Below are 13,257 nucleotides of genomic sequence, written 5' to 3'. Positions count from 1 at the left end.
AGGTTTTCGCTTTCGATGTTTGACCAAGCGGCGTCCTCCGGTGTTGAAAAATGAAGCTAGATTTTCTGTCATTTGTTCTTCTACTCATTGTATCATTGTGTCTGTGATGTGTCTTAGTGCCTCTCTTTTGTTGTCACTTTTTCTCCTGTCATGTTATATAAATTTTAAAAAAGAAAAGAAAAAAATCCTGCAGTTCCTCGAGTGTCCACTAGAGGCTGGCTGCAGAAGCAACTGAAGTCACATACAGCAGAGATGAACATATTTACAGCCTGGTGCTGATAACTGGTATCAGAGATGTATATTAAACATTATAATGGCACTAAAGAGCGAAGCTTTAAGGCTGTTAAATTGGAACCAGACTGATGTGAAATGTATCCTGCCATCACTAATCACACTCAGGTTCTGAGGTGACATAAGGCAGGTGTACCATTATGTAATGTACTCTATGATATCAGTCCTTAAGTCAAATCAAACAGAGGAAACACATTTAGTAAAATAAAAAAGTGTTTATTGAAGTCTTATGTATGAAAGCATTGAATAAAAAAATCATGTTATCAACAAAGGACTGATGTTGCTTTGTGCAAACAGCTGTTTCTCTAAATTAACCCCACACCTCAGTAAAATACAAAAACATACCTTCCTTTTTAAATGTTTAATTTGTGTTCACCCGGAGTTTAAATTTTTTTTTTATCTTAAAATGACTCTGGTTCATTATGAGAGTTAGCACTAAGTGTCTCTGTTCCTATTATTCTATCATCCAATCACAAAACAAAAAGGACTCAGAAGTTTGTATACAAGCTTCGTCCTCTGATTTCTGTGACTGAGTAAATCGTACCATGTCGTTACAGTGGTTCTCAACTGGTGGGTCTGGACCCAAAAGTGGGTCGCGAAGCACTTTGTTAACTTTCTCTGTTCTATCACACTTTCTACCGTCTGATGGTGTTTCAAACAAATCAGATTGTTTGAAAAAATGTCTGACATGGTGGGTCCTGAGGCTCAACCATTTGAGAACCACTGATGTAGTAGAAGAGTTTGAGCCGCTCTCATCTCTGTGATGGAAACATGTCAAGACAGTTCCTACAGCTGGGTGCTGTGGAGGGCCGCTGACAGGCCGTCCGCTTCGTTGTCACAGGTGGGACTGTCTGTGCTCGAGTCTGGGTTTTGGCCTGTCAGCATATAGGGGATGGAGGGCAGTCTCTTTCTCGTCAGGTACTGGCTGCAGGAGCAGAACGTGTGGTAGAAAGACGAGGAGAGGCCGGCGATATCTGTGGAGATGTATGGAAGAACCTCTGGAGACGCCTGGTTATAGTAACTGATCTGGGAAAGAAATAACAAAAGTAGAGTTTAGTTAGGACGTGTAAATGTAAATCAAGCAGAGAAATAAGAAAAGTAAAGTTTAGTTAGGACGTGTAAATGTAAATCAAGCAGAGAAATAAGAAAAGTAAAGTTTAGTTAGGACGTGTAAATGTAAATCAAGCAGAGAAATAAGAAAAGTAAAGTTTAGTTAGGACGTGTAAATGTAAATCAGATAAAACCATCATTGGTCTTACCAGTGACTTGTTGTTTTTGGTCTCCAGTATGGTGAATCCTGCACACAGAACCTCTCCTCTGTGATATTCTTCAGTCGGAGGGTGAGTGGGCAGAGACACTGAACGCAGAGCGATGACATATGGATCTCTAAAGGAGGGAGAAATGAATGGATGGTTATTCCTGTAGCACTGTGCAGTAACCGGACCTGTCAATGACATCAGCCAGTCGGCCATTGAACTGACCCGCTGCCACACGGCTTCCTGTTAGAGGCCAACAAGATGAAGTCCTGAAGAACGCCTTCTCCCTGACAGGCTGAGTTAGAGGAGCCTACTCCACCCTCATGCACTGATGGAGTCACCACACGATACAAGGAGTCATCATCGTCGACCGGGTAGATCAGCTCACAGTTTCTGATTTGGAAAAGAGAAAAAAGAGACAGTGGTGATCAGAAATGTCTTTAAAGGAAAGTGACAGTAGAGATGTAGTAACACTCTCCCTGTTATACACTGTATGCATAAATGTAGACAGACTAGAGACACATGTTAGTGTTAGTGAAACATGGTGAAGTGTTTATTGCATAATGTGACCTGTAAAGAAATCTCAAATGGCTTTCTGCCTTTTGTTTCTTAAAAACAAACATGCATGAGTCTTGGATGATCTGTTCATTGTCTTATAAGTGTGAGAAGCTGTTCTTTACTTTGTTTTTCACAAAATTGGTGAAGTAGTTCTTACATTATAATTTAAAGGCTTTATATGTGATTTTTTGATCCAGCAGATGTCGCCCTTGAGCACCAGCATGAAACCAAAACAACGCACGCTGCATTGTTGTGTTAGCATGCTAATGCTAGCGATCTTTATTATGCTCGTATCTTCACACTGCATGTAAATTTACCTGAAATGAGTGTGATCTAGAAACACAGTTAAGCAGTGAGTACAGTATGTTATTCTTCTTTTCTCAAGTCCCTCAATTAAACAACTTTTATACATGAGGGGAGGAGTCAGCCGGCCGTCCCGACGATGTAAACAAAGTGAAGATAGGACTCTGAAAACTCTGAAAACATCACAGACAGTGGGACTCGGGTGTTACACCCATTGTAGACAGTCATGACTCACAGAGTTATTTTCAGAGGATATACTTGATTTATATTATATTTAAGTATGAAAAATCACATAGAAAGCCTTTAACATTTATACAAGCAGTGCAGGTTGTCACGCTGAAAATAAATGTTGTGAGCATTACTGATAATGTTTATCCCAGGTGGGTCTGTTGCTCAGCTCAGCCAGCAGACAGAAGGCTCTTTGAGCAGGAACGTCCACCTCTGATTCCACCCTGATACTCAACGTGGACTTCTGCTCCAGGGTGTACAGACGAACCTGGGGGGCACAGAGCAGAATTCAGGTCCTCAGGGGGAGCAGGTTGAACCACTCGTATACATAAAACAAAGATTCTCCTTCTCCTGAGGGAACAGTACATACTTTGTCTTTCTCAGAGCTGACGCGCCAGTTTTTTCTGGCAGCCAACATCTTCAGAGCTGAAACATTGTTATAGCTCAGATACACCTGGAAAAGTACACACACACACACACACACACACACACACACACACACACACACACACACACACACACACACACACACACACACACACACACACACACACACACACACACACACACACACACACACACACACACACACACACACACACACACACACACACACACACACACACACACACACACACACACACAGTAAATATATGCATTCAGAAAGTCAGATGTAGTCCAGCCTGCTGTGATGTTCGTATTAAAAGCAGTTGCTTTACTCACAGCACATGTGTGACTGTCTGTGGGATTCCTAAACATTTGTCTCACCTGGTTTCTTGGATCCCAGCGTACAGACAAAGGAACTTCACCCTGCTTGCGGGAAATGATGTACTTTCTGAAACAAGAGACGCAGAGCACTGTTTGCACTGTGAGACTTGTAGCACAGGACATTAAGATGGGAAGATGGGAAGGAAGTACTTCACCCCACACAACTAAATGGACAGCTGACCACCTCACAGTGCAATACAAGTGTGCAATAATAACCTTAAAAACAAAGAACTGTGTAATTATATAATGTGAAAAACATGTGTGCAATAAGCTCAGGTGCAATAAGAGATGTAGAAAGTAGAGAAAAGAAAATATATTTATATTTTCATTTCATTGTACAGTGTTCCCCTTTGTTATTTTGTTTGTATTATATATTTGCTTTAATACAGTGTATAGCTTCTGTACAGTTTATTTGAATTTACTTAGCTGTTACTACAACTTATTTATTCTTTTATTTGTACTTTTCTACTCTTTTATTTCTTATAATGCTTTTCTATTTTATATATAATTTAAACTTTTTTGTAGAAGCTGACTCAGGGAGAAACGCACAAAAATTCCAATGTACCTGTACTGTCCTGTACCTGTGTAAATGGCAATAAACATCCATTCTATTCTATTCTGTTTACCGAGTGTTATGAGTCACATGTGTTTAAGTACGAGAGTTGCCTTTGTGGGGCGTTGTGCTCGTTTCTTGTTTGTACGTCTGTGTGTCTGTCTGTCTTTGTGCTGAGCTGCAGGTACCCGCCCCTTTATTGGGAAAAGGCTGGACGGAAGCTGGTGCTGTGTGCCTGCGCGTTATTGGTGGATAGCTAAGGGTGCCCGTTTTAAAAAGGGAGCTGCAGAAGCTGGAACACCGCTCGTCTTCCCTCACCTCCAAAGAGACAGATGTGTAACGAGAGAGAGGAAGTGTGTGATTTGTTTATTGAGATTTATATGAAGGATTTCCTCGTTTCTTTAAGCAGTCTGGGTAGAGTGTAGGGAAGAGCAGCCGTTTTATTTTGATGGATCTTTTCTCCTGTTTTTCAGTGAGGGAGGTCGGTAAGAGGAATGTCTTTCCTTTATGTGAGATAAGGTATTTTGGTTATTTGACTAAGATGTGATGTTTATTATTTTATGAATAGTAAATAATAAATGAATGATTGTGGACCAAATGAATTTGGTTGTGGCTCCTGAGGAAGGAGAGGGTCACCTTTATGCTACGTCTGGTTTTCACCATGTCATGCATTTCTGTAGTTGATACATCAGTTTTTACAAACTGCAGAGAACTGAAGATATTCTCAAGAAAGTTCAGTCCATCTTGTTTTATTACCACCCTATCTGTATCACTTCTGACGTACAGAGTTGAATCTAGAAGCTAACAAAGTATAGGCTCTTCAAAGGAATAGAAAGACAGCTTACCTGTCCAATCGGATCTTCTTCCTGGCTATGGCTTCTTGAAACCGCCTTTCCCCTTCCTGTCAATGAAAGACAGAGAGGAAAAATAAATCTATTCATTCAATAGATCCAACTTCAGATGCACACCAAAGATTTATTTCAATCCACTTTTTTGATAATCCTTTCCACAAAAAAAAAACTGAAACAAATAAATAAACTCTCTCTCTTATTCATTGTGTTGATAACCAGCCTCGTGTTACCGCATAGCGGGATCTCATTTTTTCCGGGTTAGTTAAGGTAACAATAGAGTTCCCTGGGTGTGTTGAACTTGTTCGTTGTACTGGTCTCTTGTTAACCCGTCTTTTGTGTCCCTGTTGATAACTATTGTTGAACAGAGACAGAAAATGAGGTCACATAGACCTTGAGCTTGGGCTACTGAAATCGTATGAGATCATCCGTCTTTGATGAGTCTGTTTGTGACAGAAACTTTCTGTTGTAAATCTCTTAAAGTCTGAGCCAAAACAACCCAGAGAAGCTCCTGTCACAGAGGTCGTTCTTCTCAGACAGAGACTTCCCTCTGACCTCTGATAGAGTGATAAATCTACTTTCCTTCATCAGACAGTAAGGTGTTAGGTAACGTTATAAGTCCAAGAGGTTTCCCACCAAATGTAGCCTCGGGTCATGCCAATAAACTGAGTCAATTCACAAGTTAGTGGTAAATAAACTCATCTACACATTCACACACTGATGGCAGAGGCTGATATGAAAAGGGTCTATCAAAGGAACTTATCCCATTAATACACATTCACACAACACTGACAAAGCAGCAGGAGCAACTTGGGGTTAATTGTCTGTAAGCGGCTGCAGAAGCTGGGGATCAAACCCTGACCTTCTAGTTGAGAGACGACGGATCTAGCCACTGAGCCACAGCCATCCTGCAATTTATGTCTATATAAAGAATGACTGTTGCAGATTCCTCTTGATTCGCGCATGAGTCTGTGTATTGAAAATTCTTGTGTGACATCTTATTGAAACCAACCCCACCTCGTCTCTGCAGGTCTAAAGTCTGCTCACTCTTCTTTTATGAATACTAGTTTATCATTTACACATCTGAGCCCTGGATCATCGAAGGTGGAGAAGCATGTGGGATTGTGTTCTGTCTTATAAGTGTGTGTTTTGGTTCATATTATCTTGATCAGACAAAACTCAGTTAGCGTTTCTCATATATCATATCCAGTACTGATATTTTGGGATAACATTTTTGCTCTTTGAAATGTAGCTGGTTAGTAATACAAACCGAGGCTGAAAATTGAAATCCAAACTTAAACAGCTTTTAATTCCTGGACCACAAACTCTAATCAATGGACCCACTGCTACTGGAAGAACTACAGGGTGTGCCAATGCACTCTAGCTCACGGAAACATCTGTAACAACTGCAATGGTTTTTATTTCGTTACAGTTAATCCATCTCAGATAAAAGGACTCTTATCTCTACATCCATTGTTAATCAACACCTACACGCTGCCTCTGAACTCTCCATAGTTTGACTCTCACATGTCGGAGCAACACCAGGCCGCTCCTTGTGAGGGATTACAATGATCAACATTTTCACACCAATAGTCTCCCCACTTGTTCAGTCAGGGAGAGTTCATATATGTGATCTTTGGTCCACCACACCTCAGAAAATGGTAAATGGACTTGAGCTTGTATATTTCTTTTCTAGTTTTCTGACTACTCAAAGCACTTTTACACCGCAGGTCACACCTACACATTCACACACTGATGGTAGAGGATGCTGTGTAAAGAGTCCATCAGTATTAACTCATCCATTCATACACATTCACACACTGATGGTAGAGGCTGCTGAGTAAAGAGTCCATCAGTATTAACTCATCCATTCATATACATTCACACACTGATGGTAGAGGATGCTGTGTAAAGAGTCCATCAGTATTAACTCATCCATTCATACACATTCACACACTGATGGTAGAGGCTGCTGAGTAAAGAGTCCATCAGTATTAACTCATCCATTCATATACATTCACACACTGATGGTAGAGGCTGCTGAGTAAAGAGTCAATCAGTATTAACTCATCCATTCATATACATTCACACACTGATGGTAGAGGCTGCTGAGTAAAGAGTCCATCAGTATTAACTCATCCATTCATATACATTCACACACTGATGGTAGAGGCTGCTGAGTAAAGAGTCCATCAGTATTAACTCATCCATTCATACACATTCACACACTGATGGTAGAGGCTGCTGTGTAAAGAGTCCATCAGTATTAACTCATCCATTCATACACATTCACACACTGATGGTAGAGGCTGCTGAGTAAAGAGTCCATCAGTATTAACTCATCCATTCATACACATTCACACACTGATGGTAGAGGCTGCTGAGTAAAGAGTCCATCAGTATTAACTCATCCATTCATACACATTCACACACTGATGGTAGAGGCTGCTGAGTAAAGAGTCCATCAGTATTAACTCATCCATTCATACACCGCAGATGAAGCAAAGGGAGCAAATTGGGGTTAAGTGTCTTGCACAAGGACACATCGGACATGTTGCTGCAGGAGCTGGGGATTGAACCCTGACCCTCCGGTTGAGAATAGTTGACTTATCTTTAATCATAGCTGTAAAGATATTGGATGGATGTTGATTACAATCAGAATGAAAACAAACAAGTCAAAGTTCCTGCACGAAGTGCGTCTTATTCTGCCGACAAACTCACCAGGGGTTCAGGTCGTATCCGTGGTAACATGCGTGGCTTTCCATGGTCATCAAGCACCTCAAAAGTCATAAAGGCAGAGTTTATGTGTCGGTTAGGTCCCTCCCCCTGGTAGGCCTCTGCACGCACCCCCACCTCAATGCTGCAGAGAACACACACACATTATATACTTTTTTTTTCTCTTTAATAATGAACTTTTCTCGTGATCTGCTTCCTTCACACATTTCAGTCTTTTATAGCCTGAAGCTGATGTTGGACTTTGGGTAGAAAGCCCCTCACTACTATTCCAGAATATGTTACTTAATAATCAACAACTCACATACAGTAAGTTTTACTTATATTCGTTCTCATTTATTTTACTTCACACTGCTTTCTTTGCTATAAATCGACACTGTTTTCAATAATTCAATCATTCTACCAAACATTATGTGATAACTGAAGTGGAGTCTGAGATGCTCTTGTAGTTTATTGTGAACAAACAGACCTGTTTTTGAAGGCGTTGTTGACTATAGCCCTCAGAAGCAGTCTGTCTCCAACCTGAGAAGGTCCTCTGAAGGTGAACATGTCGATGGTCCGCAGAGTCGGGTGAGCCTGACACAGACGGCTGCGTAGGTAAAAAGAGAGAGAGAGATTGTTCAGGAGACGTATTCAGAGACGTGTTCCCCTCGACTCTCACTTTAAAGAAATCATTTAGTTTAGTCTTAAATAGAAAATACTTTAAATGTGGGCTCATATCAGTGCAGGATCTTGGGGCCTTTCCAGGGGAAATATATTCAACAGTTGGAGTTTACTTGATGTGACAGCAGATTCTGTTCTCCCGCAGAATGGCAGTGTGTGATTGGCTGCGACCAGGAACCAGAGATATTCATTCTTTATTAATCATTTTGTCTTGGTCAAAAAAGTCAAGATAGTGAAAATAGCCAATCACACATCCTCAGACCTAAAGATGTCGTCTTTAAATGTCTTGTTTTCATTTAAACAGTTCAAGACACAAACATATTTGTGGTGAGAGAAAAGTTGTTTTCACTAGTTTTGACTGAAAATAGAGTATAAAACTGTTAACCATCTGTTACAGCTCAATCTGCCTATGGGCACATTCACACAGGTGTGTGTAGTTATGTGTGTGTAGTTATATGTGTGTGTGTGTTTTTATGAAACTACTAGCTGGTTTTTGACAAAGATTTAGACGTGTTTTTGTACCTGGCAGCAATTGTAGCAACATTCACCATCCAGGCCATGATCTGTCCTCCAAACGTGCTCACCTGGTATTTTAACAAACAGAGACATGAGACATTCATCCATCGCTCAACACCACCAAGGATCAAGATTATGTTGATTTGACATTTTCCTTCTACGTCTGCATTAATGAAAAAAACTAAACGCTGTTCTCACAGCCCGTGTCAGAAAAGAACATGTAACATATAAATACACTTAAACATCTACTAAGGCGTAAAAAGACTTCTCAAAGTACACTCAACAAATTCAATAAAACAGCTTAGTTAAAAATGAAATGTGAAAAAAAGGCTTGAAACACAACAAGTTCTTGTTAAAAAGAAAATCTAATAGTCAGGCGCCTTAGCGAAATGATGGATGGATTATACGCCGGACAAAAGCACCAATTTTTTTCCACATCGTCTCTATCACCATAGCTTTCAATTTTTTGGTGGAGCCGCCAGAGGGTTAATGCGTGTGTTGCCTAGTAACCAAGTTGAAAAAGATGTAATCCAAATTTAACATATGTATTTGATCTTGGCACAAATAATCATCTGGTGATATTTCCAATAGCTTTAATGAATTCTTTGACCCAGAAAATGTTGACACCAAGATTGACCTTCTGAGTGGCTTGGAAAACATATTGGCACTTTACATGGCCGCCATCTTGGAACCGCCATCTTGATGAAGCAGCTCCCTCCAAAAATTGAAAGTTATGGTGATAGAGACTATGTGGGAAAAATGTGTCCGGCGTGTCCCCCATTCTTCCCAAATGTGGTCGTAAGCCGCCTGAATGAATCACCTGATGATTAGCGTGTGGTGGTAGAACCAGTTCAACACTCTCCACTTTGGTCTTCTCTGCTGCCATCGCATTGCTTTCTGCAGAGCTGTCAGCTGAAACACACACATATACACACAAAAAAATATATATATATATATATAAAGTTTTAATTACTGGTAATGTAATGTAGAGGTGTGTGTAACACCTACCCTGCTGGATTGACCCATGGGAGAGCAGATCTTTGATGATGTCATCATGGAGCATTCGTACACGCCGTCTCTCAGCCGCCACACTGTATTCAACCTGCTCGGTCTGAGTGTGAGGTACAACGGGCTTCAAGATCACCTGGGAGGAAAAAATAAGTATATGAGTCTCAGTGTGAGAAAACCTTAACGCACGCACGCACGCACGCACACACACACACACACACACACACACACACACACACACACACACACACACACACACACACACACACACACACACACACACACACACACACACACACACACACACACACACACACACACACACACACACACACACACACACACACACACACACACACACACACACACACACACACACACACACACACACACACACACACACACAGCTTAGTGTAGGTGTGTAGTGAGTATTGTAACTACTTTCTAACTTCATCAAACACTTTAAAAATATTTTCTGAATGAAACTCAGAACTGACCTTGTTTCCTGTGTTTGTGCGCTGGGTAACAAAGGTGGCGTACGCATGACAAACTCTCCAGTGGCGGTCAGAGAACAGGTCCTCACAGCTCACCTGTACGCCCACCTGAGAGGGAACAGCATGAAGATCAGTTTGCTTCAAAGCTCAGATGCTGACTGTTGGTTTTATAAGATGATTTAGAGTAATCCATGTGACTACACTATAGAGTATAAAACAGCATAAGAGCGGGAGATAAGTGAAGCCAAAAGATTTAGAGCGCCCCCTGCTGACCGGCTGCTGTAAAGGTCATAAAGACCGCCTCCTCCATGTTAACAGATGAAACATGGGGACAACCATAAAGTCCATATACACGTACATTAATGTTCCTCAGCCATCATGGTTGGTTTTGTCGTGCTGATTCATGTTTCCGTTTTCCCTTTTCTGAGAAGTTTATTAAACTCTTTACAGATTAGCAGAGAAGTGGAGGAGCAGCAAGAGAAAAGCCTTTTCCATAACGGAGAGTGTGAGTGATTGACACTAACTGACCTCCATGCTGGTGTTGAAGGCTCGGTTGACCTTTGCCCTGATGTTCACCACCTGACCCACTCTACACAGGGAGACATTAATGACAAGTAGTGGAGACTGTGATTAAAGCACACAGACACACGTGTTGGAAAAGCAGATGAAACAACCTCTGTATGCAGCACACACGCTTCCTGTTACCTAATGGTGTGTTCAAAGTGGATGTCATCCATGGAGGCTGTGACGCAGGGACTCCCAGCATGCCTCTCTGCTGCTCATGAGAAACAAACAAAGAAGGTACAAATCTGTGTTAGTCAGTGGTTTCAACATAGCCTGGACTAGAAACGCATTTCAACATACAGCATGACTGACCAACACACACACACACACACGCACACGCACACGCACACGCACACACACACACACACACACACGCACACGCACGCGCACGCACGCACACGCACACACACGCACACACACCAGAAAGGCAGGCAGTGGAGTCGATCCATTTTAGAAGTTGCCCCACACTGAGTTCCTGACAGTGGTTGCTGTGACATGGCATCACTATCTGACTCATTTTCACTTCTGTTGGGTTGACCCTCCCCTCTTCTTCTTCTTCTTCCTCCTCCTCTTCTTCCTCCTCTTCCTCGTCCTCTTTCTCTGGACCACCAAACACTCTGGAACTCATGTTGAAAGCTACGGAGGGAGAAAGACTTTCTTAGGCTGAGAGGTATTTCAGGTTTATAAATAGTATATACAGTATATATATATATATAAATAGATAAATTGGGATGCTATGTAATCATTCAGGTAAAAATAAAAAACAAAAAGGACTTTGATGTGATCTTTATTCTGTCTCACAAATCATGACAGACCTTTACTAAGATACATCTTTCTGTTAGGTATTGCAAACCTTCTAAATTAAAGCCCGTCCCAGGTTCAGGCCCTTTTACTAACCTGGTGTTGCTGTATGAATAAAGGCAGCTCTGAACTAGTGCCCCCTATAGGTACAGTTTTTAGTGTCCCCTGTTGGTACAGTTTTTAGTGTCATAGCAGTGCAGCAGGTTGGTATGGAGGGTCTGTCTTACAAAGTTAGATCAAATCAATGATTTGTACTTAAAAAACTTATCGACACCCTACTTTTGTACACATTTAAATATTTTTTCTTGTGTTCATTTTGTATCTAGCCTTTCCCATCGTTCCCGTCTCAGAATGACACCTGTCCTAAATAAAGACAGGGTCATTCTAGACTGAAGCCTGGGCCATACAAGGACAACTCCTTCATAACAAAGACAACTGTTTCCTGCATAACTCTTTGGAAAGCTTTCAGACTTACTTGATACAAACTGACAGAATCAGGGAGATGTTGGTATGGTCTTGTGATGGTTCTTAAGGTTTGATAAACACCTTCAAGTCCCCTGTCAGAAACGACAAATCTTATCTTAAAACGTTGTGTGTCAAATTAAACAGCAATTGTCTTCAAGCCATGACGTCACATCAGGTCACTTTGTAGCGTTCTTAGAAAGTTGTCAATGTTGGCAACATAGTTTTCTGCAACTTCCTTAATAGAGATTAATTTTCCAATCACCATCGGACCCGCAGAGAGTAGAACATTTCAGTGTTTATCAAGAGGGTTGTGTCTAAATGACACAACATGACAGACACGTCCTCACAGGTCTGAGGGTGACGGTGAGGGCGACACTATGCATGCTCAGTGAACAAACTCGACGACTTTAGAGGTCGAAGAAGAAACTCTAAACTACAAGGAAACACGTGCACAACAAATAGAGACATAAGAGACATGTTTCCTCCTGTGAGTCATAACTTTACTGCAAACAGAATCATTTCAAACTTTAAAAACATTACAGTTTCCTCTATTGTGACGTCAGCTATGTGCTAAAGTTAGCGAGGACACACGGAATACAAATACAGGTTAAAAAGTTCACTTTTGACAAGTTAGAAAACTTTAAAACACAAACTCACAAACCTGTCTTCTAACACCGACACTGTCAAGCTGTTTGTTGATGTGATGGTATAATCAGAATAGCGTGTTCCGGTAATAACTTTCAGAATAAAAGCCTCGTCATATACGGCTGTAGTCTGCTTTTGAAAATGCCAACAAAAAATAAAAACTGTTATTATCAAATGTATCTCCAACAAAGTGAAACAGTTACAAAATTGTAATCCATAAATTAATTAGTAGACTAATCATGCATATTATACTGCTATATTATGAAAGTAATCATGCTAAACAGTATGTTGTACATTTATAAGTCATGTGAATAATTATAAAAAAAATAACGTTACACACTTCAATGATGCTGAAGGTCAGAAGTGAGGACATGTAATTTGTTTTTTTTTGTTTTTTTTTACTCTTTATTTGTTTTTTTCAAACGTTAACAAACATAAAGCACAACAAAACATACACAAACACACATCAATGTAGTGAGGGGCTCCGTCTCAATATTTCCTCTTATCAAGTCTTTTCTGCACAGCAGATATCACTATCCGTCTTTTTATGCTGGTAATCAGTC

General features: G+C 40.8%; 1 protein-coding gene across 3 annotated transcripts; it reads right to left on the bottom strand.

Moving 5' to 3' along the window:
* Positions 1-486: 486 nt before the first annotated feature.
* LOC132978601 (acyl-coenzyme A thioesterase 11-like) lies at positions 487-12,780 on the bottom strand. Of its 3 annotated transcripts, none has more exons than XM_061043822.1 (17): positions 12,711-12,780; positions 11,204-11,419; positions 10,925-10,994; positions 10,748-10,808; positions 10,223-10,327; positions 9,726-9,861; positions 9,538-9,629; positions 8,724-8,785; positions 8,008-8,127; positions 7,527-7,665; positions 4,803-4,858; positions 3,405-3,471; positions 3,007-3,090; positions 2,771-2,904; positions 1,773-1,940; positions 1,551-1,677; positions 487-1,317 (listed from the first exon to the last, which is right to left on the bottom strand). In XM_061043822.1, exons 2-17 carry the CDS (start codon positions 11,409-11,411, stop codon positions 1,078-1,080), a joined length of 1,869 nt encoding a protein of 622 aa, XP_060899805.1. In that variant the 5' UTR covers positions 11,412-11,419; positions 12,711-12,780; the 3' UTR covers positions 487-1,077. The 3 variants fall into 3 exon arrangements, with proteins under 3 accessions (XP_060899805.1, XP_060899806.1, XP_060899804.1); XM_061043823.1 differs by having other exon boundaries at positions 12,707-12,772; XM_061043821.1 differs by lacking the exon at positions 12,711-12,780 and adding an exon at positions 12,060-12,182.
* Between the last annotated feature and the right edge of the window lie 477 nt (positions 12,781-13,257).

The sequence above is a fragment of the Labrus mixtus genome, chromosome 8, assembly GCF_963584025.1.
Source record: "Labrus mixtus chromosome 8, fLabMix1.1, whole genome shotgun sequence".
Classification (NCBI taxonomy): Eukaryota; Metazoa; Chordata; class Actinopteri; order Labriformes; family Labridae; genus Labrus; species Labrus mixtus.
Note: the sequence above shows the minus strand (reverse complement) of the source record. Positions and strands in the feature narration are given on the sequence as shown.

Bases quoted from the DNA above. Each gene is read 5' to 3' on its own strand.
- LOC132978601 (XM_061043822.1), bottom strand. From the start codon at position 11,411: ATGAGTTCCAGAGTGTTTGGTGGTCCAGAGAAAGAGGACGAGGAAGAG. The intron at 10,995-11,203 runs GTGTGTGTGCGT...TCTCATGAGCAG, and splicing joins CTCCACTGCCTGCCTTTCTG to CAGAGAGGCATGCTGGGAGT. The intron at 3,472-4,802 runs GTAAGCTGTCTT...CTCTTGTTTCAG, and splicing joins AAGAAGATCCGATTGGACAG to AAAGTACATCATTTCCCGCA.